The sequence below is a fragment of the Jaculus jaculus genome, chromosome 6 (assembly GCF_020740685.1).
Source record: "Jaculus jaculus isolate mJacJac1 chromosome 6, mJacJac1.mat.Y.cur, whole genome shotgun sequence".
NCBI classification, from domain to species: Eukaryota; Metazoa; Chordata; class Mammalia; order Rodentia; family Dipodidae; genus Jaculus; species Jaculus jaculus.
Window position 1 is genome coordinate 5,846,180 of NC_059107.1, and position 24,718 is coordinate 5,870,897.

Genomic DNA, 24,718 nt, shown 5'->3' on the forward strand with positions numbered 1-24,718 from the left:
TAGGGCCCCAGGGCGCGGGCTGCGCGGCCGCCCCGAAGCCTCCGACCTCGGGCGTCCCGCGCCGCCGGGGGACTCGGCCCGCCCTGCGGCAGCTGGTGGAGCGTCCCGCCCAGCGTGACCCGCCGGGGCGCAGGTACCCGCGGTGGGCGGAGGGGCTGGGCAGGGGCTGCGGAAGGACGAGCGGGGGAGTGCCGGTCACTTGCATGTCCGTGCCTGTGAAGTCCCCGTCGGAGCAGCTGTCCAGTTTTAGCCGGAGAGGAAAGTGCGACTTGAAACTTCCACGTAGGGATGAGACTGGCCGGGGTCCGTCGGCGTTCGGCATTGTGGTCGGGGCGGACGTGTCTGAAATGACATTTGTGTTGAGACCCAAATCAGGAGCCAGCCATGGGAGCCATATGGGAGAGGGTGCTGAGGGCAGGGGGCCTGGGCAGTGGGAGAGCCTGGGCGTAGTCTAGTCCAGAAAGGCCGGTTGTTGCTAGAGGATGGCAAGACGAGGAGAGTGGCTTATTCACCTGGAAAGTTTATTTATTTGCATGCGTGTACGTTTGTGTTTGGATGTGCCACGATCTCTTACAGCTGTAACCAAATGTCTGGCCTGCTTAATGTGACTGACTGGGGAATTGAACCCTAGCCAGGAGGCTTTGCAAGCAAACACTTTTTAAACAGCTGAGAGAGACCCTGTTTTTTTTTTTAAGTTTTTTTTTTCCCTAGGTAGGGTCTCTCCTGAGTGCTGGGATTAAAGGCATGTACCAGCATGCCTGGCTTCAGTTTATTTGTTTATTTGAGAGAGAAACAAGCAGATAGAGAATGGGCACACCTATGCCTTCAGCCACTGAATTCCAGATATGTGTGCCACCATGTGTATCTGGCTTACATGGGTCCTGGGGAATCGAACCTGGGTTCTTTGGCTTTGGAGGTAAACGTCTTAACCGCTAAGCCATACTTCTAGCCCTCAGCTTGTTCTTTAAGACAAGGAAGGCCTCACCAAGTAGTCCAGCCTGGCCAGGAACTCATCGTGTAGCCCGGGGTATCCTGAAACTGGAGATCCTCCTACTCCACATTCGACTTTGTTCTAAGTAAAGCAAAATCTTTTTGGCAGAGGATTGATAGGTAAGGATGAGAGAGGATGGAAGTGGGGAGTTCAAAAGTAGACTTCACTCAGGGTTGGTTGCTTGATCCTAGGATTTGCACAAACTTCTCATCCTAGTAACTCCCTTATCAGGAAGCTAAAGAGTGCAAAAGGCTGCCTGTAAGGCACTGAGAATTGAACAGCCTCACGCCTGCCGGCCACATCCCATACATATCCTCAGTTGTCTTTTGTTGTTTTTTATTCCTCTCCCTAGCCCAGGGTGACCTGGAATTCGCTGTGTATTCTCAGGGTGGCCTTGAACTCAGTGGTCCTCCTACCTCTGCCTCCCAAGTGCTGAGATTAAAGGTGTGTGTCCCCACGCCCTGCCCTCAATTGTCTTTGTACTTACTGTGTTAAGCTAGGGTCTCCACAAGTGGCCCACCCTGGCCTGGTAGTTACTCTGTAGTCTAGACAGGCCTTGAACTTTCACTCTTACCACCTCAGCTTCCTGCGTAGCTAGTATTACTGTCCAGCTTTCTGATGAGATTTTATTTATTTACTTGCAAGCAGATAGAGAGGATGAAAGAATGTAGGCACACCAGGGCCAGTAGCCACTGCAAAAGAAATTTAGATCCATGGGTTCCTTTTTTTTTTTAAATTTAATTTAATTTATTTTTTTCTCAATTTTTTTAAACATCTTCCATGATTATTAAAAAATATACTATAGGGCTGGAGAGATGGCTTAGTGGTTAAGCGCTTGCCTGTGAAGCCTAAGGACCCCGGTTCGAGGCTCAGTTCCCCAGGTCCCACGTTAGCCAGATGCACAAGGGGGCGCACGCGTCTGGAGTTCGTTTGCAGAGGCTGGAAGCCCTGGCGCGCCCATTCTCTCTCTCTCCCTCTATCTGTCTTTCTCTCTGTGCCTGTCGTTCTCAAATAAATTAAAATTAAAAAAAAATTTAAAAAATATACTATGGTAATACCCTCTCCCCCTTTTCTCCTTTGAAATTCCATTCTCCATCATATCCCCTCCCCATCTCAATAAGTCTCTCTTTTATTTAGATGTCATGATCTTTCCCAGTTCTTATGATGATCTTGTGTAGGCAGTGTTAGGCACTATGAGGTCATGGATATCAAGGCCATTTTTTGTCTGGAGTCCTACCCTTCCTTTGGCTCTTACATTATTTCCACCTCTTCCGTATTAGACCCTAAGCCTTGGAAGGTGTGATTGAGATGTTACTTGATACTTTAGTCACTTCTTTCCAGCACAGTGATACCTTCTGAGTCGTCCCAAGGTCACTGCCATCTGAAAAGAGAAGATTCTCTACCCAAAGTGAGAGTAGCATTAATATAAGGGTATGAATATTAAGAGAAGTGCTTACTGGGCAGTTTGATAAGCATAGTATATACACTTATCCAGTCATCAGCAGATGTTACACCCCTAGGGCTCATAACTACCCCTGTTTTAAGGTTTCAGTATCAGGGATGTATTCTCCCCATGGAGTGGGCCTCCAGTCCAATTGGAGGGCAGTTGGTTTCCACCATGACAGATGTGCCACTATCGCACCTGTTGGCTCATTTGGCCTGGCTGGCCAAATATAAGGCTTGCAGTGTCCACACATGGGTTACTTTGTACATCTGGATTTATGTGGGTACTGGGGAATTGATCTTGGGTCTTTAGGTTTTGAAGGCAAGCACCTGAACCATTGAGCCATCTCCCCAGCCCCTCTGTTGGTATTTCAACATTCTATCTCTTTCTGCCAACAGGGAAGTTTGTTTTGAAGCAGGCCTTCTAGGCCAGAGGTTAGAAAATGAATGTGCCATTTCATCAGTAAAGTCTTTTTTATTATTGCCAGGAAAAGGAAGGGAAGAAGAATGAGCATGCCAGAGCCTCTTGCTACTGCAAATGATACACCACTTTGTGCATTTGCATATGTGGGTACTGAGGAGTTGACAAAACATTGTATCTTTTTTAAAAAAATATTTTAGTATTTACTTGTTTATTTGACAGAGAGAGACAGAAAGAGAGTGAGAGAGACAATGGGCATACTAGGGTCTCCAACTGCAAAAGAACCCCATATGCTTGAGCCTCCTTGTGCATCTGGCTAACGTGGGTCCTGGGGAATCGAACCTGGGTCCTTTGGCTTTGCAGGCAAATGCCTTAACCACTAAGCCATTCCTCCAGCCCTAAACATTGTATCTTTATGGAATATGTACAGAATTTTCTTGTCATTATTCCTCCAGCTGTATAGTATAACAGTTATACCTAGCCTCGCACTGTGTTAGGGATTATAAAGAATCTAGATCTCTCTCTTTGTCTCTGCTTGAAAATAAAATTATATATGTGTATGTATTTATATGTATTTATATTCTCACTCTTGCCTGGGCTGAAGTGGTATTTGGAATTCACTATGTAGTCCCAGTATGGCCTTGAACTCCTGGTGATCCTCCTAGTTCTGCCTCCCTGAGTGCTGGAATTACAGATATGCAGTAGTTTGCTTGGCTAAAAAATTTTGTTTAATATCTTATTTGTTTATTAGAGAGAGAGAATGGGCACACCAGGGTCTCCAGCCAGTGCAAATGAAATCCAAATGTATGTGTCGCCTTGTACATCTGGCTTATGTGGTTACTGGGGAATTGAACCTGGGTCCTTAGACATTGCAGGCAAGCACCTAACAGCTAAGACATTTCTCCCCTAAAAATATTTTAATAAGCCAGGTGTGGTGGTGCACGCCTTTAATCCCAGCACTCAGGCAGAGGTAAGAGGATCGCTGTGAGTTCAAGGCCAGCCTGAGACTACATAGGGAATTCCAGGTCAGCCTGGTCTAGTGTGTGACCCTACCTTGAAAAACCAAAAAAAAAAAAAATAATAATAATAATAATAATAATAAATTTAATAAAAAATAATCTAAGCCAGGCATGGTGGCACACACCTTTAATCCCAGCACCTGGGAGGCAGAGGTAGAAGGATCACCATGAGTTCGAGTCCATCCTGAGACTACATTGTGAATTCCAGTTCAGCCTGGGCTAGAGTAACAGTCTACCTTGAAAAACAAAAAAAATACGTAAATAAAATAATAACAATAAAGAAAGAAAAAATCTAGACAGGAGTGGTGGCACATGCCTTTAATTCCAGCACTTGGGAACCAGAGGTAGGAATTTGAAACCAGCCTGAAACTAGAGTGAAATCCAGGTCAGCCTGGGCTAGTGAGACCCTACCATGAAAAAACTTTAAAAAAAAAATCTAGAACTGATTTAAATTATAGTGGGTAATGTTTAGGAGTCTGGCGATGAAGAGTTCAGGACCATCCTGCTGGGCTGTTTTGTGAGACCCTGTCTTTTTGGGGGGTTTTGAGGTAGGGTCTCATTCTAGCCCAGGCTGTCCTGGAATTCACTATGGAGTCTCAGGGCTGCCTCGAACTCATGGCAATTCTCCTACCTCTGCCTCCCGAGTGCTGGGATTAAAGGCATGTGCACCACCACGCCTGGTGAGACCCTGTCTTAAAGACAACAGCCAGGCATGGTGATGCTTGCCTCTAATCCCAGCACTTGGAAGGCAGAGGACTGCTGTGAATTCGAGGCCATCCTAGTTTTACCGAGTGAGTTACAGGTCGGCCTGGGTTAGAGTGAGGCCCTGCCTTGTGGTGGGCGGTGGGACCTAAAGGGGCTGGAGAGCTGGCTTAGAGGTTAGAAGCACTTGCTATAAAGCCCATCACTACCCATGTCAAGCGAAACACAAAGTGGCACATAAATCTGGCATTCACTTTGCAGCAGTAGAAACCCTGGCATTCCCCCAGCAAACAAGGAAATGAATGAATGAATGAAAAATAAATAGCAGCCTAGGGAGATGGGTCAGTGATAAAACACTTTCTATGTATACCAGTCTAGTAAGTTACAAGCTTTTGTTTTTCCTTTGGTGGGGGGTTTCGAGGTAGGGTCTCACTCTGGCCCAGGCTTACCTGGAATTCACTCTATTCTCAGGGTGGCCTCGAACTCATGGTGATCCTCCCACCTCTGCCTCCCAAGTGCTAGGACTAAAGGCATGGACCACCACACCCAGCTCATATAAACAATTGAAAAATGAAATTAGGGCTGGAAAGATTGCTTAGTGGTTAAGGCACTTGTCTGTGAAGCCTTAAGGACCCAGGTTTGATCGCCCAGGACCCACATAAGCCAGATGCACAAGAAGGCACATGCATGTGGAGTTTGTTTGCAGTGGCTAGAGTCCCTGGAGTGCCCACTCTCTCGCTGCCTTTCTCTCTGTCTTTCAAATAAATAATTAAATTAAAAATGAAATTAAAGCCACATACCTTTAATCCCAGCACTCTGAGTTCTAGGCCAGTGTGAGACTACATGGTGAATTCCAGGTCAGCTTGGGCTAGAGCAAGACCCTGCTTGGAAAAATGAAAAAGAAAAAACAATCCTTGGCTGAAGAGATGTCTGAGGTTAAAGGTACTTAATTGCAAAGGCTAGTGGCCCAAGTTCTAGTCTCCAGTACCCACAAAAAACCAGATGCATAAAGTGACACATACATTTGGAGCTTATTTGCAGTAACAGGAGGCTCTGGTACAACTTTTCTCTGCTTGCAAATAAATAAAAATATTTAAGAAGAAAAGCCTGGACCTGAGAGATGGTCCTACAGTTAAAGGCACTTGCTTGAAGATTCTGGTAGCCCAGGTTTGACCCCCTGGTGCCCACATACCCACATAAAACCAGAGGTAGAAAGTGATGCCTTCATCTGGAAATGCGCAGCAGGAAGCCCTGGTGCCCCTCCTCAAATAAATAAATTAAAAATTAAGCTGGGCTTGGTGGCACAATCCCAGCATTTGGGAGTTAGAGATAGGTGGAGTACTGTGAGTTCAAGGCCACGCTGAGACCACATAGTGAATTTCAGGTCAACCTGGGTTAGTGAGTGAGACCCCATCTGGAAAAACAAACCAAAAAATTAAAAAAAGAAAAGAAAAGAAAAAAAAAAAACAAACCTGGCAGTTGATTGCAGCTCTTTGCTGCTAAGCTTGCCCACTTTTCTGAGTTCTAACTCAAAAAGTGTAACTCTAGTCTTGGGGTGACCTCAAACTCATGGTGATTCTCCTGCCTCTGCCTCCCTAGTGCTGGGATTCAAGGCCTGTGCATCACCACACCAGGCTTATTTTTCTTTTTCCCCTACCAGCTGTGGTGATTGTCAGGTCTCTACTCCTCTATGGGACTGAGTTGCAGGTGGGCGTGGCCGTGCCCAGCTGTCTGTGGGTCCTGGGGACTGAACTCCACCTCTCAAGCCTCTGGCTCTCCAGCCTGCACAGAAGGTGCTGCCATTGCTGAGCCATCCCTCTAGTCCTCAACAGCCATTCTTTTTGCCCTGCCATCTTCCCCAGCTGGTAGTTTGCCCAGCCTGTGTGGTTAGCGTCCTGTTTCTTGTCCCTTATCAGTGGTCACTGAGCGCTCATCCCGACCATAGATAGCCGCTGCTCTCCTGGGGAGAGAGAGGCCTGTTTGTCCTGACAGTACCTGTGTGCAAAGTAGCTAAGGGCATGGCTCTGAGCCCAGGGCCAGACCACAGGCTTCCCACTCCTCCACTTTCCAGCTGCATGACCTTGAGTGGTTTACTTAATCTTCCTCTGTTTCATTTTCTCAGTTGCAAAGTGGGTCTAATAACCTTACCTACTCATAGTGTTTTTGAGAATTGAGTGAATGAGTTAATATGTGTGAAGTCATTAGAGCAGTGCTTGGATATAATGAGCCTTTAAGGAATGTTAGCTGCTAATGGTAACAGTAGTTACCATATCATTTAAGACTGGACTCCCTCTTACAGTTGCCCAGAATTTCTTACACACAGCTGTAGAGCATTTGTTGGGAAGGTGTTGTCTGTAACCATGGTAGTGTGTGTGATGGCATCAGCCAAGGTGTAAGTATACGTCAAGGCCCAGGGCATCTCCCCATCATTTGCCACTGTCTGGGAGGGAGAAAGTGACTATAAAGTGGGCTGAGATGAGGAGGTCATGAGTGGCGCTGTGGGAGCAAGAAGAATCTGGTGCCTGGCATGGTGGTGCACGCCTTTAGTCCTAGCACTCAGGAAGCTGAGGTAGGATCTGAGTTTTAGGCCAGCCTGTGACTACAGGGTAGATTCCAGGTCAGTGTGGGCTAGAGCAAGAACCTACCTTGGGTGGGGAGAGAATCTGGTGACCCACATTGTACATTGGGTTCAGGGCTATATATGTGATGTTACTCTGTACCCTTTTCTGAGAGAGTGGACACTGGCTAGATTTGACCCTAAGAGGGAACTGTAACAACACAATGCTTTCATTTCAAGTACTGTGGGTGCATGGGGGAAGGGAGTTGACTCTTGTCAACATTCTGAGCATTGTCCTGTTCAACGTTAAAGGCTGCTCTGAAAAGTTGGCAAGTACTGACCTGTAGTGAGTAGGGCTTTAGGAAAGGAACCACAATGGGAACGGAGTGCAACAAAAAAGTCGACTTTTGATCCAGCACGATGGCACATGCCTTTAATCCCAGCACTTGGGAGGCAGAGGTAGGAGGATCACTGAATTCGAGGCCAGTCTGCATCTACATACTGAATTCCAGGTCAGCCTGGGCAAGACCCTACCTCAGAAAAAAAAAAGCTAGCCGGGCGTGGTGGCACACACCTTTAATCCCAGCACTCAGGAGGCAGAGGTAGGAGGATCTTCGTAAGTTTAAGGCCACCATTAGACTGCATAGTGAGTTCCAGGTCAGCCTGGGCTAGAGTGAGACCCTACCTCAAAAAACAAACAAGCAAACAAAAAAGCTGCATGGTACTGTACGACACCTTTAAGCCCAGCACTTGGGAGGCCGAGGTAGTTCGAGGCCAGCCTGCAACAACATTGTGAATTCCAAGTCAGTCTGCGCTAGAGTGAGACTTTACCTTGAGAACCCGGAAAAGAAGAAAAGGAAATAGGACTGGGGAGACGGCTCAGTGTCGAAAGGTGTTTGCTGGCAAAGTCTGCTGGCTCAGGGTCTGTTTACTAGCACCCATGTAAGGCCAGATGCAAAAAGTGGCACAAACATCTGGCATTTGTGGCAAGAAACCCTTGTACACTCTTCCACACACCCATACACATGTACAAATAAAAAAAAATTTCTATTTCTATTTGTTTATTTGCAAGAGAGAAAGAGGCAGATAGAGCAAGAATGGGCACACCACGGCCTCTAGCCACTGCGGACGAACTCCAGAAGCACGTGTCACCTTGTGCATTTGGCTTTACCTGGGTACTGGGGCATTGCAGGCAAGCACCTTAATTGCTGAGCCATCTCTCCAGCCCCCCCCCCCATATATTTATTTTAACAAGGGAGCTGGGCATGGAGGCACTTGCTTTCAATCCTAGCCCTCTGGAGGCTGAAGTGGGAGGATTGCTGTGAGTTTGAGGCCAGTTACAGAGTGAACTCCTGGTCAGCCTGGGCTAGAGTAAGAAACTGTTTTAATAAAACCAAGACAAAAGGACATAAGCTAGGCAGTGCCTGCCTGCAGTCCTAGTGCTTTGGGGGTGAAGGCAGGAGGGGCAGGAGATCAGTATCATCTTTGGTTACATCGTGAATGTGAAGCCAGACTGGGCAACATGAGACCCTGCCTCAAAAAAAAAAAAAAGACAAAGGTGGTGAGGCGAAAATATAAACAGAGCCTTCCTCCCCATGGTTCAAAGCTCACCTGTGCTCGTGCCAGCCCGCATCTTGTTCCAAGCCGAGCTAGGACGGGTGGGAAACCGGAAGCACGTCACAGATCTGTGGTGATAGCAGGTGGTTCCTGACTATGGATGTGTGGTGGGAAGGACTAGAGGGATCTGAGAAGATGGTGTGGGAGCCCCTCACCCTGGCCCACGTGGCGCCTGACCCAGCCGACCTCCACAGAGAGCAGACCGCCATGGAGCAGTGCGCGTGTGTGGAGAGGGAGCTGGACAAGGTCCTGCACAAGTTCCTGACCTATGGGCAGCACTGTGAGCAGAGCCTGGAGGAGCTGCTGCATTATGTGGGCCAGCTGCGGGCTGAGCTGGCCAGTGCAGGTGGGTGTCCATCACGTGGAGAGACGCGAAGCCCCTGGGAGGCGGGGACTTCAAAGGTTAGAATATTGACAAGTGCAGCCCTAGGCCTCCTTGAAGAAGGTAATGGTAGCTCAGCTCTTTCAGAAGACCCAACAGAAATTATTAATTTAGGGCTGGAGAGACGGCTTCGTGGTTAAGGTGATTGCCAGCAAAGCCAAAGGACCCAAGTTTGGTTCCCCAGGATCCACATAAAGCCAGCTGCACAAGGTGGTACATGCATCTGGAGTTTGTTTGCAGTGGCTAGGAGGCCCTTGCGTGCCCATTCCTTATCTGCCTCCTTCTCTTTCTATACCTCTTTCTCAAATAAATAAGTAAATAGGGCTGGAGGGATGGCTTAGTGGTTAAGGTGTTTGCCTGCAAAGCCAAAGGGTCCAGGTTCAATTCCCCAGGACCCACGTAATCCAGATGCACAAGTGGGCGCATGTGTGTGGACTTTGTTTGCAGTGGCTGGTCCCTCTTTCTCTGCCAAATAAATAAATAAATACATATTTAAAAAAATAAGCAAATAAAATAACTAACCGGGTGTGGTGGCACATGCCTTTAATCCCAACACTCAGGAGGCAAAGGATCACCATGAGTTTGAGGCCACCTTGAGAATACAGAGTGAACTCCAGGTCAGCCTGGGCTAGAGTGAGACCCTACCTCAAAAAAACATAAATAAATAAATTAAAATAAATTATTAACCCAAAACTATTAAAATTGCCATGTTTTCAGCTTGCTTTTCTTTCTGCAGGGCTGAGGGGAACCTGGGGCTTCCTGCATGACAAGTAGGCTTTCTACCACAAAGCCTTCCTCCAGCTTCTGCCTTTCTCATATGCTCTGCTTTTTACTTCTTACCTTCTTTTTCTCCTGTTTCTTTTTTTTTAAAGCAGGGTCTCACTCTATCCCAGGCTGATCTGCAACTCACAGTGATTCTCCTACCTCTGCCTCCCGAGTGAGTGCTGGGATTAAAGGTGTGTGCCACCACGCCCAGCTTCCTGTTTCTTTTTTTAAGGTACGGACTCATGTATCCCAGGCTGGCCTCCAGCTTTCTGTGTAGCTAAGGCTAGCCTTTTATCTCATGCTCTTTCCCTCTACCTCCTGAGTGCTGTAATTACAGGCATGCATTGCTGCCTTTGGTTTCATAAAGCATTTTGATTTTATTTTCTAGTTCAAGAACTAGTCCAAGACCATGTACTACATCTGTTACTTTTTGAGGCAAGGCCTTGCTATGTAGTCTGCGTTAGCCTCAAACTTGCATCCTCCTGCCTCGGTCTTCTGAGTGCTGGGATCACAGGTACACCACTATGCCTGGCACTGTGACTTACTCTTTTTTTTTCTTTAAGTTTTTATTTATTTATTTATTCGAGAGCAACAGAGAGAGGGGGGCAGAGAGAGAAAGAGAGATAGGGAGGGAGAGAGAGAGAATGGGCGCGCCAGGGCCTCCAGCCACTGCAAACAAACTCCAGATGCATGCACCCCCTTGTGCATCTGGCTAATGTGGGTCTTGGGGAATCGAGCCTTGAACCGGGGTCCTTAGGCTTCGCAGGCAAGCGCTTAACCACTAAGCCATCTCTCTAGCCCACTGTGACTTATTTTTATGTTCAAGTTGCCTTAGATTTGACCAGAATCCAAGAGTCTATTTCTCTCTCTCTCTCTTTTTTTTTTTTTTTTTAGGTTGTTTGAGGTAGGGTCTCACTCTAGCCCAGGCTGACCTGGAATTCACTATGTAGTCTCAGGGTGGCCTCAAACTCACCACGATCCTCCTACCTCTGCCTCCCAACTGCTGGGATTAAAGGTGTGTGCCACCACGCTCAGCCCAAGAGTCTAGTTCTTATGTCTTTTTATTTTTGGTGTAATTCACATAGCATTAAACTTACCCACTTGATGTCTCCAGTTACAGTCACTGCTGTCTAGTCTCAGACATGTTCACTGTGAACACAGTGTGCCCGGCACATCACCAGTCTTTCTCCCTCTGAAAGTCTTTTTTTTTTTTTTTTTTTTTTTGTCTGTCCATGTACCCTGTACACTTGACACTTCTGAGAAACTGAGCATGCATGTGGTCACTTGTATCTCATTAGCATAATGTTTTTGTTGCTTTTATAGTCCTGAGGTGGAGCACCGGGCCTGGAGCTTGCTAGACAAACCCTGATCTCACTGAGCTCTGCTCAACTTCCTACCCACTGTGTCGGAGGGACTTGTGGGCTGTTTCTACCCTTTGGGATTGTTTGGGTTTTGTTTGTGTTTTTTTTTTTTCTTTTTTCAAGGCAGGGTTCAGGCTGACATGGAATTCACTATGTAGTCTCAGGGTGGCCTCAAACTCTCAGTGATCCTCCTACCTCTGCCTTTCAAGTGCTGGGATTAAAGGTGTGCGCCACCACACCTGCCTTACCCTTTGGTTTTTATAAGTGGCACTGTGAAAAATATTTGTGTACGAGGCTTTTTGTGGACATAATGCTTCCATTTCTCTTGAAAATGGGATTCCTGATCATATGGAAATTCTTTGCCTTTGTCAAAATTCTTTGACAGTTGAACACACAGATTCTGTCTGTCATACATTATGTGAGCTAAGGTACACAACCCACAGTAATCAAATCATTTCACAGCACCTGGAAAGCTACACATGAGAAGACAAAGTCACCAAGATACTGGCCTGTCTCAGCCAGTTTAAACTCTGTGGTGAAAGGGGATTAGGGATAGGTATTTATTTTAGTGTGGTGGGAAGGGCTGCCTCCTGGGCCACCAGGCTGGCATTTAACCTAGAGAAGCAAAGACACAGTGTGCTGCAGAAGTAGCTGCTCAGGGTCTACCACATGCAGCCCTGACTCAGCTCACTGTGCCCACAGCTCTCCAGGGTACTCCCCTCTCGGCCACCCTCTCCCTGGTGATGTCTCAGTGCTGCCGAAAGATCAAAGACACAGTCCAGAAACTGGCTTCAGACCATAAGGACATTCACAGCAGCGTGTCTCGAGTGGGCAAAGCCATTGACAGGGTAAGCATGTGGGTGGTCCAGGCCCTGGCAATTGGAGCACCCCAGAGCTGGTGTGTGCCTGGCGGGACAGCAGATGTGAGCACCTGAGTCACAGAACCCTGTTTCTCCCGCTGCAGAACTTCGACTCTGAGATTTGCGGCGTGGTCTCGGATGCGGTGTGGGACTCGCGTGAGAAGCAGCAGCAGCAGATCCTGCAGATGGCCATCGTGGAGCACCTGTACCAGCAGGGCATGCTCAGCGTGGCTGAGGAGCTGTGCCAGGTAACACCTGGGCTGCATGGGTACCAAGGGGGGCTGCCTTTTCTGCTTGGTCATTTTGGAACAGGGTCTTGTTAGGTAGCCCAGGCTGGATTAGAACTTATTCTCCTGCCTCTGTCTTCTGACTAAAGGCATGTGTTGCCACACCCAGTTTAACTCATTGCTTTTTACCTGAAAGTTTAGAGAGAGGCAGAGAGAATGGGCACACAGGGCCTTTCAACCTCCAGACTCGTGCGCCCCCTTGTGGTGCATGTGTGATATTGCTCACTTCCATCACTGCACCTGGCTACATGGGACCTGAAGATTCAAACATGGTTTTTTTTTCATTTTTTTATTGACAACATCTATACTTACAATAAGCCAGATTTTCCTCTTCTCCCCCATTTTCCCCTTTACAACTCCATTCTCTATCATATCCCCTCCCTCTGTCTTTTATTTGATGTCGTCTTTTTCTCCAGTTATGAGGATCTTGTGAAGGTATTGCTAGGCACTGCGAGGTCATGAATATTGAGGCCAGTTTCTGTCTGGGCAGTTGCATTGTAAGGAGTGGTGCCCTTCCTTTGGCTCTTACATTCTTTCCGCAGTGGACCCTGAGGCTTGGAGGGTGTGATAGAGATGTTTCAGTGCTGAGCACTCCTGCCCTTCTCAACACTAGGCTGCCTTGAGAGTAGCATTAATATATGAATATGAACATTAAGTGTAGTGCTTTCAGGACAGTTTGGTGAAAATAATACATGCATTTAGCCAGACAAGAGCAAATTTTATACTTCTAAGGCACATGACCTCCCCTCCCATAGGCTTTTGATTAGGCTTTCAGTACCAGGCATGTATTCCCTTCCATAGAGCAGGCTTCCAGTTCAATTAGAGAGCAGTTGGTTTCTCCCAGAGCAGACATGCCACTATTGCACCTGTTTGATCATGAGGCCTGTCTGGCCAAACATGAGTTTTAGGCATCTCAGACAATTGCCTTAACTGCTAATCCATCTCTCCAGCCAAAGCCTGTTATTTTTTAAATTTTTATTTGTGTATGTGCTTATGGATGCATGCCATGTATGTAACACTTTGCATTCAACTTTACATTGGTACTGGATAATCAAACCCTGGCAATAGGCTTTGCAAGAAAGCATCTTTTGACTACTGAGTCATCTCCCAGTCTTCTGGTTTTGTTTTGCTATAATTTTTATTTATTTGTTTGTTTGTTTTTTGAGAGAAAGAGGCAGAGAGAGAGAATGAACGAATGAATGAATGGGTGCACCTTGTGCATCTGGCTTACATGGGTCCTGAGGAATTGAGCCTGGGTCCTTTGGCTTTGCAGGCAAGCACCTTTTAACCACTAAGCCATCTCTCCAGCCCCCCCCCCCTTTTTGATGTAGGGTCTCACTCTATCTCAGGCTGACCTCAACTTCACAGTGGTCCTTCTACCTCAGCCTCCCACATGATGGGATTAAAGGAGTTGTTGATACCATGTCCGGCTGTATCTCTCTCTCACACACACACACATAATTTATTTATTTATTATTTTTGTTGTTGGTTTTTCAAGGTAGGGTCTCACTCTTAGCTCAGGCTGACCTTGAATTTACTATGTAGTGTCAAGATGTCCTCGAACTCATGGCAATCCTCCTACCTCTGCTTCTCAAATGAGAGTTCGAGGCCACCCTGAGACTACATAGTAAATTCCAGGTCAGCCTAGGCTAGAGTGAGATCCTAGAGTGAGAAAAACCAAAGAAAGACAGTGGGGGGATAGTGAAATGACAACGGAGCACTTGTTAGGTACTAAAAACTCACTGGCAGGGAGAGCAGAGGAGACCTTGCCTCGTAATTAGATTGAAAAGGAGTAAGTTCCTCATTAGGTCATTCAACGCCAAGTCTAGTAATGGTGGGGGGTGGGGGGTGCAGTATAGGAAGTCAGCATGTGGCATTCAGCCTCCCCAAGACCGAAGTGGCAGTGAAGGGCCCAAGCTGCTGGTTGACCACAGCTCCTCTTGCAAAGCGTCAGTAGAGGAACATTGTCTTCAGTGCTGTCTCTCCATCTCCCCAGGAATCAACTCTGAATGTGGACTTGGATTTCAAGCAGCCCTTCTTGGAGCTGAATCGAATCTTGGAAGCTCTACATGAACAAGACCTGGGGCCTGCACTGGAGTAAGGGGACCCTTGGGTGGGCCAGTGGCCATGCTGCCCAGCCTCTGAAGGCACAGGTCTTGCCCGTTGTCTCCCTTTCACACAGATATTTGGCATTCCTCCAGCTCTGCCTCGAGGGCCTTACACAGCCCTCTGGACCCTCTTCTCGGGTTGGGGCTCTCTAGAGCTCGCCCTCTGCAGCCAGTCAGCGGCCCTGCGCGGCCCTCTCTCCCCAGGTGGGCCATCTCCCACAGGCAGCGCCTGCTGGAGCTCAACAGCTCCCTGGAGTTCAAGCTGCACCGGTTACACTTCATCCGCCTCCTGGCCAGTGGCCCTGAGAAGCAGCTGGAGGCCCTCAGCTATGCCAGGCACTTCCAGCCTTTTGCTCGGCTGCACCAGAGAGGTAAGTGCCCAGGGTGCTGGGGTCCTGGTGCCAGGCTTCAGTGTCAGCCATGCCCAGTTATGTGTCAGGTGGCCACTCACTCCCTGTGCCTTCATGTTTTTTTGTTTTTTTTTCCCCCAGAGAGATGGCTCTAGAGGCCCAGCCAGAAATCTTTGATCACACATTGCCTCCAAAGTGAAGTTTAAGCTCAGAGCTCTTGGTGGCAGGTGTGGTGACTCAGCTCAGGCAGGAATTGCTGAAGTGTAGGATTTTCAGGCTGTCGTGACCATGACGGCATGACTCTGTCCCAAAACATGATGGGAACATGACCAAATCACAGCATATCAGTTGGGCATACACCTTTAATCTGAGCACTTGGAAGGCAAAGGTAGGAGGACCACTGTGGTGAGTTCAGGCCACCCTGAGACTGGTGAATTCCAAGTCAGCCTGGGCTAAATGAAGACCCTACCTTGAAGGGAAAAAAAAAAAAAAAATTACAGTATATCCATGTGTTAAAGTTCTCAGTTAAAAAAAAAAAAAAAAAAAAGCCAAGCTGGCCATGGTGGCACATGCTTTTAGTCTCAGTACTCCAGAGGTAGAGGTAGGCTGGTTGCTGTGAGTTTCAGGTCAGCCTGGACTAGAGTGAGACCCTACCTCAGGGGGAAAAAAATCTTGGGCTGGAGAGATGGTTAAATGGTTAACATATTTGCCCGCAAAGCCTAATGACCCAGGTTTGATTTCCCCAGGTCCCACATAAAGCCAGATGCAAAGTGGCACATGCATTTGGAGTTCATTTGCAGTGGCTGGAGGCCTTGCCATACCCACCCACTTTCTCTCTGTCAGTACCTCTCTGCTGGTGAGTTGGTGGCCAGCTGGAGACTACATAGTGAATTCTACTTCAGCCTGGTCTAGACTGAGACCCTATCTCGAAAAAACTAAATAAATAAATAAGCCAGGCATGGTGTCACACATCTTTAATCATTTGCTGGTGAGTTGGTGGCCAGCTTGAGACTACATAATGAATTGTAGGTCAGCCTGGACTACAGTGAGACCCTGCACCTTCAAAAACAACAAAAAAATTAAAAATAAAAATCATGCCAGCATGGTGGCACATGCCTTTAATTCCAGTACTCGGGAGGCAGAGGTAGGAGGATTGCCAGTTCAAGGCTGCCCTGAGACTACATAATGAATTCTAGGTCAGCCTGGGCTATAGTAAGAACTTAAAAAAAAAAAAAAATCACTGGTGCACACTTCTGATCCTAGCACTCTGGAAGTGGAGGAAGTCCAGGTTCATCCTCAGTTACACAGGGGAGTTTTAGCCCAGCCAGAGCTTTATCTTATCTCAAAAAACAAAAAGAAAAAGAGACTGTTTATTCAGTGCTGGAGATGGAAACCAGGAACGTGAGACAAGCACTCCAGCACTGAGCTACATCTGACCTCAGCAGTCTTCGCTTGCTATTCTCCTGCCTCGGAAAGCGGCTAACTGGGTGGGATCTGCCGTGGTAGATTAGCCGGTGTGGTGCATGGAGACTTTCTGTGCTAAGCAGAGTTGCTCCGCATGGAGTTGGCAGGGAAGGGCCTCCAGGTTATTGGTTGTGCAGAGGAAGCCCCAGGGACCTATCCCCTCTAGGTTTTAGGCAGTGTGTGTTGCCCCTTCTTGGACCTGATCTGGGGCTCATGGCACTGTGCTTCGCAGTCCCCTTGCCCCTTGGGTGTGAACCCGCACCTTGTTCCTGAGCTGCTGCCCTGGGCTGCCTTGCAGAGATCCAGGTGATGATGGGCAGTCTGGTGTACCTGCGGCTAGGCTTGGAGAAGTCGCCCTACTGCCACCTCCTGGACAACAGCCACTGGGCAGAAATCTGTGAAACCTTTACACGGGATGCATGTTCTCTTCTGGGGCTTTCCGTGGAGTCCCCTCTCAGTGTCAGGTACGACCATGAGGGCAGCATAGGTGGGAGGGAGGGAGGAAGCGATTTTCCCCAGGCCCTGCCACATACCCAGAAGAATGCTTGTGCTTTCACACACCAAGCTGCCTCCAGACATGCCCCTAAGGAAGACACTGCTGTTGACATTTAGAAGGCCTCATCTCTCCTGACCTCACCTAAGACATCCCTTCCCTTAAGGGAGAGCGGGTCAGAGCATCTTCAGAGAAGCCTTCTGCCCCTGGAGCTTAGCTTACTTCCCAGGAGGCAGAGGTCATTACTCCATTAACAGATGAGAAAATGGAGATGCACCAGGGTCTCTGAGAACAGAGAACACTTGACTTAGAGCCACACACTCTGCCACAGTGGACAGCTGCCAGTGTCTGCGCTGGCTATGGAGCCCTGCCTGCCACCCCAGTATGGTGGACTCACTGCTTTCATCAGGTCATAGAACAGTTTCCCATGCCCTGGCCCTGGGACAGAATGTCTGTGTTAGGCAGGGCTGCCCTGGGCAGTGTAGGGGACTTACTCCAAGGTTCTAGCCTGCTGCTCCAGTCCATCTTGACAACAGAGTCCCTTGTCCTTAGGTGTCCACAGTGTATTTTTTAAAATAATTTATTTGACACACACAGGGAGAAAGGGCACACCAGGGCCTCCAGGCACTGCAAATGAGCTCCAGTGCACTCGCCACCTTGTGCATCTGGCTAACGTGGGTCCTGGGGAATCGAACCTGGGTACTTTGGCTTTGTAGGCAAACACCTTAAAAACTGCTAAGCCGTCTCCAGCCCAGGTGTCCACATAGTCTTAAGCAGGTGAATTATGACAACAAAAAAGGCTGGGTGCTACAAGCAGGCATAATGGCACATGCCTTTAATCCCAGCACTCAGGAGGCAGAGGTAGGAGGATCGCCATGAGTTCAAGGCCACTAGAAGACTATATAGTGGATTCCAGGTCAGCCTGGTTGACAGTGAGACCCTACTCGGAAAAAACAGACTTCATGGTGTGGATTGGAGCTTGTCTTTCCCAGAGGTCCTCACTTTGCCCGTGCACCAGTGGTTCTCCTTCCTTCTGCAGTCACTAGAGTAGGACATACCCAACCGCATGTGTCTGCGCCACTCTATCAGCAATCTGAGGGACTTTCCAGACGAATTTGTCCTCGTGCACTTTATAGAGTCCGAGTCCTGTGGTAGGAGGGTAGCCCTTCAGCCTGCCTGGTTCCGGCGGGGCGCTGCCAGCTGCTCCAGGCCGCTTTTTGTTCTGCAGCTTCGCCTCTGGCTGCGTGGCGCTGCCCGTGCTGACGAACATCAAAGCTGTGATTGAGCAGAGGCAGTGCACTGGGGTCTGGAGTCACAAAGATGAGCTGCCGGTGAGGCTGGGCAGCGGGACGGGCTGGCAGAGGCAGACGTAGCAAGAACAAGAAGTCTAACTCATCCATTGCTGCTTCCCCAGATTGAGATTGAGCTCGGCATGAAGTGTTGGTACCACTCTGTGTTCGCATGCCCCATCCTTCGTCAGCAGACGTCGGACTCCAACCCCCCCATCAAGCTCATCTGCGGCCACGTCATCTCCCGAGACGCACTCAACAAACTCATCAATGGAGGAAAGTAAGTCCCCAACTCCCCGACCTCGCCATGCTGGCCTGATTCTCCTCCTGGCTCCCCTGAAGTGTTCTTGGTTTTCCTTCCTTCTGCAGGCTCAAGTGTCCCTACTGTCCCATGGAGCAGAACCCAGCAGATGGGAAACGCATTATATTCTGATTCTGTCTTGGAGGGATGGACTTCAGTGGACCACCCTGCCTTTCAAGCCGGCACTAATGGGGGTGGGGGAGCCCGGCGGCTCTTGGCCGACTGAGGCAGGTGGTGAAGTGGCCTGTGCTTCCCTGGCTGTACAGACCTGTGGTTGTCTTGACTTTGCAGCAGCTAGCAGAACAGAGCAGAACATCATCAGGGTCTTCCCTTCCTTGCCCCAGCTGTCTCCTCCTGCCATACCAAGGCTAGTGCCCACTCTAGTGCCCAGGCCAGGGAAGTCCAGCTATGGCCTACATCCTCCCAACTGTACAGCCTCAACTGTATGTATCCATTCGCCATTGTATATAGTCCAAGTTATAACTTTGAGCAAATATATTCACAACCCTTCTCCTTGTGGCCACCTTTGAGCTTCACTGACAAATCCTGAATGCCACATGGCCTGGTGCCAGCTGCTTATAGTGCCAGAAAAACTGAGAGGTGGCCAACCTGGGACAATACCGTACCGTAACAAGCCACTGCCAGGGCAACCTGAGGTGGTAAACTTGGGCAAGGTGCTTTTATAAGACTCAAATCTCACTGGAAGCCAGGCGTAGTAGCACACACCTTTAATTCCAGCACTCAGGAGGCAGAGGTAGGAGGATCACTGTTAAGTTTGAGGCCACCCTGAGACTACATAGTGAATTCTAGGTCAGCCTGTGCTAGAGTGAGACCCTACCTCGAACCCCCCCCCCCCCCAAAAAAAAACCCTCAGTGGAAAGGAAAGTCATGGATGGGGTTTTAGGAAGAGGAAAGCTTGGAGCTGAAGCTTGTTTTTGGTCCTCAAGCCCAAACTCAGTTTATTCCAGTGCTTAAATCCAGTTGCTCTTGTGTCTTGTGGAGCTTGATGCTCAAAGGGACCTTAGTTTTACAGTGCTTGAAAGAATCAAGATCACTAGGGCATTGTATCGTGTGGGAAAAGGGCCCAGGGTTTTATATTTTGCTTCCAATTCCTCTTTAAAATTTGTTGAGGATGGAGAATGTGCTTCCATCTAGCATGGAAGGCTCCTGGGCAGCAAGATCAGGGCTGTCGGCGTCTGTGAGGTCCTGCTGCCTCACACCAACGACCCCACTTCTAGAAGTGCAGGTGGTGGCGCTGCGGTGGGTCTCAGCAGTGCTTGTCTTGAGCCTGAGCCTTTGTAAGGTGCAATCACAGTCCTTCAGGCTCTCTAGTGAGCAGGGCTGTTCCACTCCTCCTCTGCCAATTCCCCAGCCCCACCAGCAGCTGCAGCTTAAAAAACACCCACAGACTCAACACATTTTGTCTTAGCATTTACTTCCCACCCCATTCTTGGAACTATCTTCATTTAAGCTCAACAGGAAACGCACGATGGAGAAGACGCTGGCTCTACCTCCCAAAACATCTGTCGGAGCTGTCCATGAAGAACCCATCCTGGGGCTCAGGAGGCGCCGAGGGAGGGAAGCCTGTCCATGGCCAGCCTTGTAGCTTCTGGATCAGGTGCCAGACTGAGGCCAAGTCCTTCACAAAGGTGGTGGCAGGGCCTGCACCTCCTCCAGACACTCATCGTAGGCCTCCTGGTAGTCCTCATGGGGTTTCACCATGATCACACAAGTGGGACGCTTAGAACCCGCGGCTGCACCCAAGTCCTGCAGAGGAGGAAAAAGCTACTGGGAAACAGGCCACACAGCCTGTATGCCAGGGCCACAGCATAATCTGGCCCACAGCCACGTCCTGTTCGGATGCACCATACTACATTCTCACATGGCTGTGAAGGGGCACTGTGAAGGACAGGTGTGCCTCCTCTGCTCTGAGTCCAGCTGTGGAAGGACAAGGGTACCTTTGAGTATGCCCCTCCTAACAAGACTAATGTGAATGCAGAATCTTGGACTTTACAAAGCATGGTCAGGTATATCTTCTGTTTCTATTTTCATGGGTCACAGAATGAGGACAGTCCCATCTTACAAGGAGGAAACCTGGGACTAAGGATGTAACCCACATGACAGTGCTTGCCTACCATGTATGCATGGAGCCGTGGGTTTGAGTGCCAGCACCACCAAGCTGGTTGTGACGGCTGCTTCTACCAGCACCAAGGAGATGGAGGCAGGAGTATCCAAAGTTCAGGATCATATTTGCACACATAGGGAGTTCAAGACCAGCTTGGGATGCATGGCATGCGCACACCCAAAAAAGTTTTCAGGCATGGTGGCACAGCCCTATAGTCCTAACTACTCAGAAGGTTGAAACACTCACTGGCACCTGGAGATTTGTGGCCACCTGGTGCAACATAAAAGACCTCATCTCTGACAGAAAAACAAACCTGAGCATAGGAAAGATAATCAGCCTGTAATCCTACAACCAGTGAGCAAGAAAGCACCAAGCACAAGCAAAAGTTGCTCTCCAACGCACCCCCCCCCGCCCCAGAGCTGACCAAATTAGGGAAGCATAGGTGTGAGCTACTCACCGTTTTAGAAGGGATGTAGACGTAAGGTAAATTCCGGTCTTCACACATGACTGGAAGATGGCAATATACCTCAATTGGCAACGTGTCTCCTGCCAAGACCATGATCCTGAAATGACAGAAAGCATCACTTTGCCCCCTCCTTCCCTTACTCATAAATGCCACCTCTGGGCTGTAGAAGTGAATGAGACGCCACACCCTCAAGGAGCCCACACTTAACATGAGCCTGACAATTCTGGATGGCAGTGCAGAGTCGTGTTTGGCAAATGCACTCTTTTGGGGAAGGATCTCTACTCAGCAGCACGTAAATGCGCCGTACGTGACAAGTGGAGCCGTGCTGGCACAGGTGAGGGACGGGAGACAGCCCAAGAGACTCAGCGCGCAGCGCTGCTGGAGCTTTCAAGCTTCAACTGGGAGTGACATGAGCAGAAACCTAAGTGACGCCAGGCAGCCCACAGAAGGGCAGGGCAGAGTCAAGGTGGAGGGGGTCAGGGAGGCACCAAGAGCCAGGACCCATATCTCAGAGCTGCACGGTTAGCAGGGCTCATAGCTTATTATCTGCGGTGCCAGACCAGGAAGCATGGGCTCTGTCCAAAGAGAACGAATGTGAGAAACCTCTACAGTGGCCAACTGCCACGGCTCCCGAGCCCCGGAGTGAAGAGTGTGCTCCAAGAGTGGTGGTGGTGACAAGCAGGCCCAAGAGCTCTTTGCTCAAAACCCTGCTCCCACACTTCTTCCCCCTCCGCCTCATGGAGGAGGGGGGACTCAAATCCTGCTCCCTGGCTGCCCTGTTTTCTCCTGCTGCCTTCTCCCCAGCTGACCTGACCCACAACCCGTGTCAAGTGCAACCTAGGAGCGACCCCCCTAGATCTATACTCTGCGTCTGCCCTTTCCCAAACTCATACAGCTACCTGCATGCTTTAACAGCTAAACCAGGGTCCGAGGGAGGGGAGGTTTCACCGTATCTCACAGGCATCTAAACCAGGCGTGGTGGCGCACGCCTTTAATCCCAGCACTCAGGAGGCTGAGGTAGGAGGATCACCATGAGTCCAAGGCCTCCCTGAGACTCCATAGTGAATTCCAGGTCAGCATGAGCTAGAGTGAGACCCTACCTCAGAAAACAAGGAGTCAGGTGTGGTGGCACATGCCTTTAATCCCAGCACTCAGGAGTCACAGGTAGCAGGATTGCCATGAGTTCGAGGCTACCCTGAGACTACATAGTGAATTCCACGTCAGCCTGAGCTAGAGTGAAACCCTCCCTCGAAAAATAATTTTTTTTTTCCAGGACCAGGGTGTGGTGGCATGCCTTTAATCCCAGCATTCAGGAGGCAGATGTAGGAACAAACAAAAAGTCACTCAGCTGAAGAGATGCCTCAGTGCTTAAAGGCACTTGCTTGTAAAGCCTGATGCACAAAGTGGCACATGTGTCTGCAGTCTGTTTGCAGTGGCAGGAGGTCCTGTCATACCCATACGCTTTCTGCCTCTCTTAGTTTCTGTCTCTGAAAAAAATATTTTTTAGAGCTGGGTGTGGTGGTGCATGCCTTTAATCTAAGCACTTGGTTGGCAAAAGTAGGTGGATCACCATGAGTTCCAGGCCACCCTGAGACTACATAGTGAATTCCAGGTCAGCCTGCGCTAGAGTGAGACCCTACCTCAAACAATCAAAGAAAGATCTATCTCTATCTATCTATATATAGATATCTCTATATATACACATACATATATATGTACAGATAGATAGATCTTTCTTTTATAGATAGATAGATATTTTTTAATGTTACTTTATGGATTTAACCCTCAATGGCCTTCTAAAGCTCAGAGAACAAAAAGAGAGCACGTTGTGCTGGGGAGATGGCACCCAGTTAAAAGCTCATCCAGGTCTGTATGCAAAGTTGTGCCTATGTGGCACATGTGTACCCCCCAGACATACACAAATTTCTGCTGTTTTTTCGAGGTAGGGTCTCACTCTAGCCCAGGCTGACCTAGAATTCACTAAGTCTCAGGGTGGCCTCGAACTCACAGCGATCCCCCTACCTCTGCCTCCTGAGTGCTGGGATTAAAGGCGTGCGCCACCACACCAGGCTTCCCCCCCCCCCCCTTAGACAAGATCTCAAGTAGCTCACACCAGCCTCAAAGCTCGCATATAGAGGACAACCTCGAACTTCTGGTCCTCCTGGCTCCACTCATCAAGAGCATGGGCCATTAATCGTGGTTTACACAGAGCTGAGACTGGAACCCGGGACTTTGTGCGTGCTAGGTGAGCACCCTACCAAACAGCTACATCGCCTGCCTGTCTTCCCGTCAACCCTGTCGAGCATCGTGGCACCGCTAACTTGAAAGCTGCTTTGCAGCCGACGCCAGCCCTTCTCCCTGCGTCCAGCGCCGTGTCATGGGCGTGGCTTGGTGGGGAATACCGAAACCTGGCAGAGGTGCCCATCGGCTGGATGAAGCTGGGCTCGGCTCCCTCGGGGGTCCCCTCGGTGCTCACTGGGTCAGCGTCCATCTTTTTTTCTTTTAGGTTTTTGAAGTAGGGTCTCACGCTAGCTCGGGCTGACCTGTAATTCACTGCGTAGTCTCAGGCTGCCTTCGAACTCACGGCGATCCCACCTCCGCCGCCCGACGGCTGGGACGAAAGGCGGGCGCCACCCTGGGCGTCATGGGGCATGCAGACGGCCTCACTCACCCTTTCTCGCCCTTGTTCACGAACTTCTGCACCTCCTTCACGCCGCGGCGGATCTGCTTCTGCCTCACGGCTTTCTTGATGCACTTGTAGAGCTTGCGCGTGAGGCGGCGCGACGCCAGCGGCTGCGCGATGGCGTTCAGGTTCACCAGCAGCTCCTGGTACGAGCGCTCCGCGCCGCCCGCCGCCGCCGCCTCGGGGCCGTCGGGGTCCGCCTTGATCTTCGTCATGGCCGGGACGCCGCGCAGGCCGGGACCACGCGCGCGGGCGCCGTCTCGGGAGTCACTTCCGGGTCGGCGCCTCCGGGAGGCGGGACTTCCGGCGCGCGGTCGGGCGGCGCGTCTCCACCCCGGGGCGTGCGCTGTGCGCGTGCGCGTGCGCCTGGGCTGCGGGGCCTCTGGTCCTGCGCCTCCTGCGTCCTCTCCGGAGCCCGGCCGGGGCTGGGGGATGAACCCTTAATCCCAGCTCGTGGGAGGCCGGGTAGGAGGACCCTGTGAGCTCAAGGCCAGCCTGGAGCCCTGAGTACCCACTCTGCCGCAAAGACAGCAAAATAGAGCGGGGCGTGGTGGCGCACGCCTCTAATCCCAGCCCTCGGAGGCAGAGTTCGAGGCCACCCTGAGACTACATAGTGAATTTCAGGTCAGCCTAGACCAGAGCGAGACCCTAACTCAAAAAAAAAAAAAAAAAAGAAGGGTGCTCCCGCCAGGGTTTCCAGCCACTGCAAACAAACTGCAGCCGCATGTGCCACCGTATGCATCTGGTTTATGCAGGTCTTGGGGAATTGAACCAAGGTCCTTTGGCTTTGCAGGCAAGCGTCTTAACCGCTAAACCATCTCTCCAGCCCCCCCTTTTTTTTTGTAGTCTCAGGGTGACCTTGAAATCACAGCGATCCTCCTACCTCTGCCTCCCGAGTGCTGGGATTAAAGGCGTGCGCCACCATGCCCGGCTGTGTTTCATCTTTAACTTAATGGTGCGCTTGCCTGCAAAACCTAAGGACCCAGGATTCATTCTCCACATAAAGCTAGATTCACAGGGTGGCACCCTGAGAC

General features: G+C 49.7%; 2 protein-coding genes across 2 annotated transcripts; one reads left to right on the plus strand and one right to left on the minus strand.

The window, feature by feature from the left end:
* The first annotated feature begins 70 nt into the window (after positions 1 to 70).
* Rmnd5b (required for meiotic nuclear division 5 homolog B) lies at positions 71 to 18,920 on the plus strand. Its single transcript, XM_004666555.2, has 10 exons — positions 71 to 133; positions 8,945 to 9,096; positions 11,961 to 12,106; positions 12,223 to 12,366; positions 14,402 to 14,502; positions 14,718 to 14,884; positions 16,626 to 16,791; positions 18,049 to 18,151; positions 18,235 to 18,389; positions 18,479 to 18,920. Exons 2-10 carry the CDS (start codon positions 8,958 to 8,960, stop codon positions 18,540 to 18,542), a joined length of 1,185 nt encoding a protein of 394 aa, XP_004666612.2. The 5' UTR covers positions 71 to 133; positions 8,945 to 8,957; the 3' UTR covers positions 18,543 to 18,920.
* A 908-nt stretch (positions 18,921 to 19,828) lies between these two features.
* On the minus strand, positions 19,829 to 23,914 carry Nhp2 (NHP2 ribonucleoprotein). The gene is made up of 3 exons (XM_004666554.2): positions 23,673 to 23,914; positions 20,993 to 21,098; positions 19,829 to 20,177 (listed from the first exon to the last, which is right to left on the minus strand). Exons 1-3 carry the CDS (start codon positions 23,897 to 23,899, stop codon positions 20,052 to 20,054), a joined length of 459 nt encoding a protein of 152 aa, XP_004666611.1. The 5' UTR covers positions 23,900 to 23,914; the 3' UTR covers positions 19,829 to 20,051.
* Positions 23,915 to 24,718: the final 804 nt, after the last annotated feature.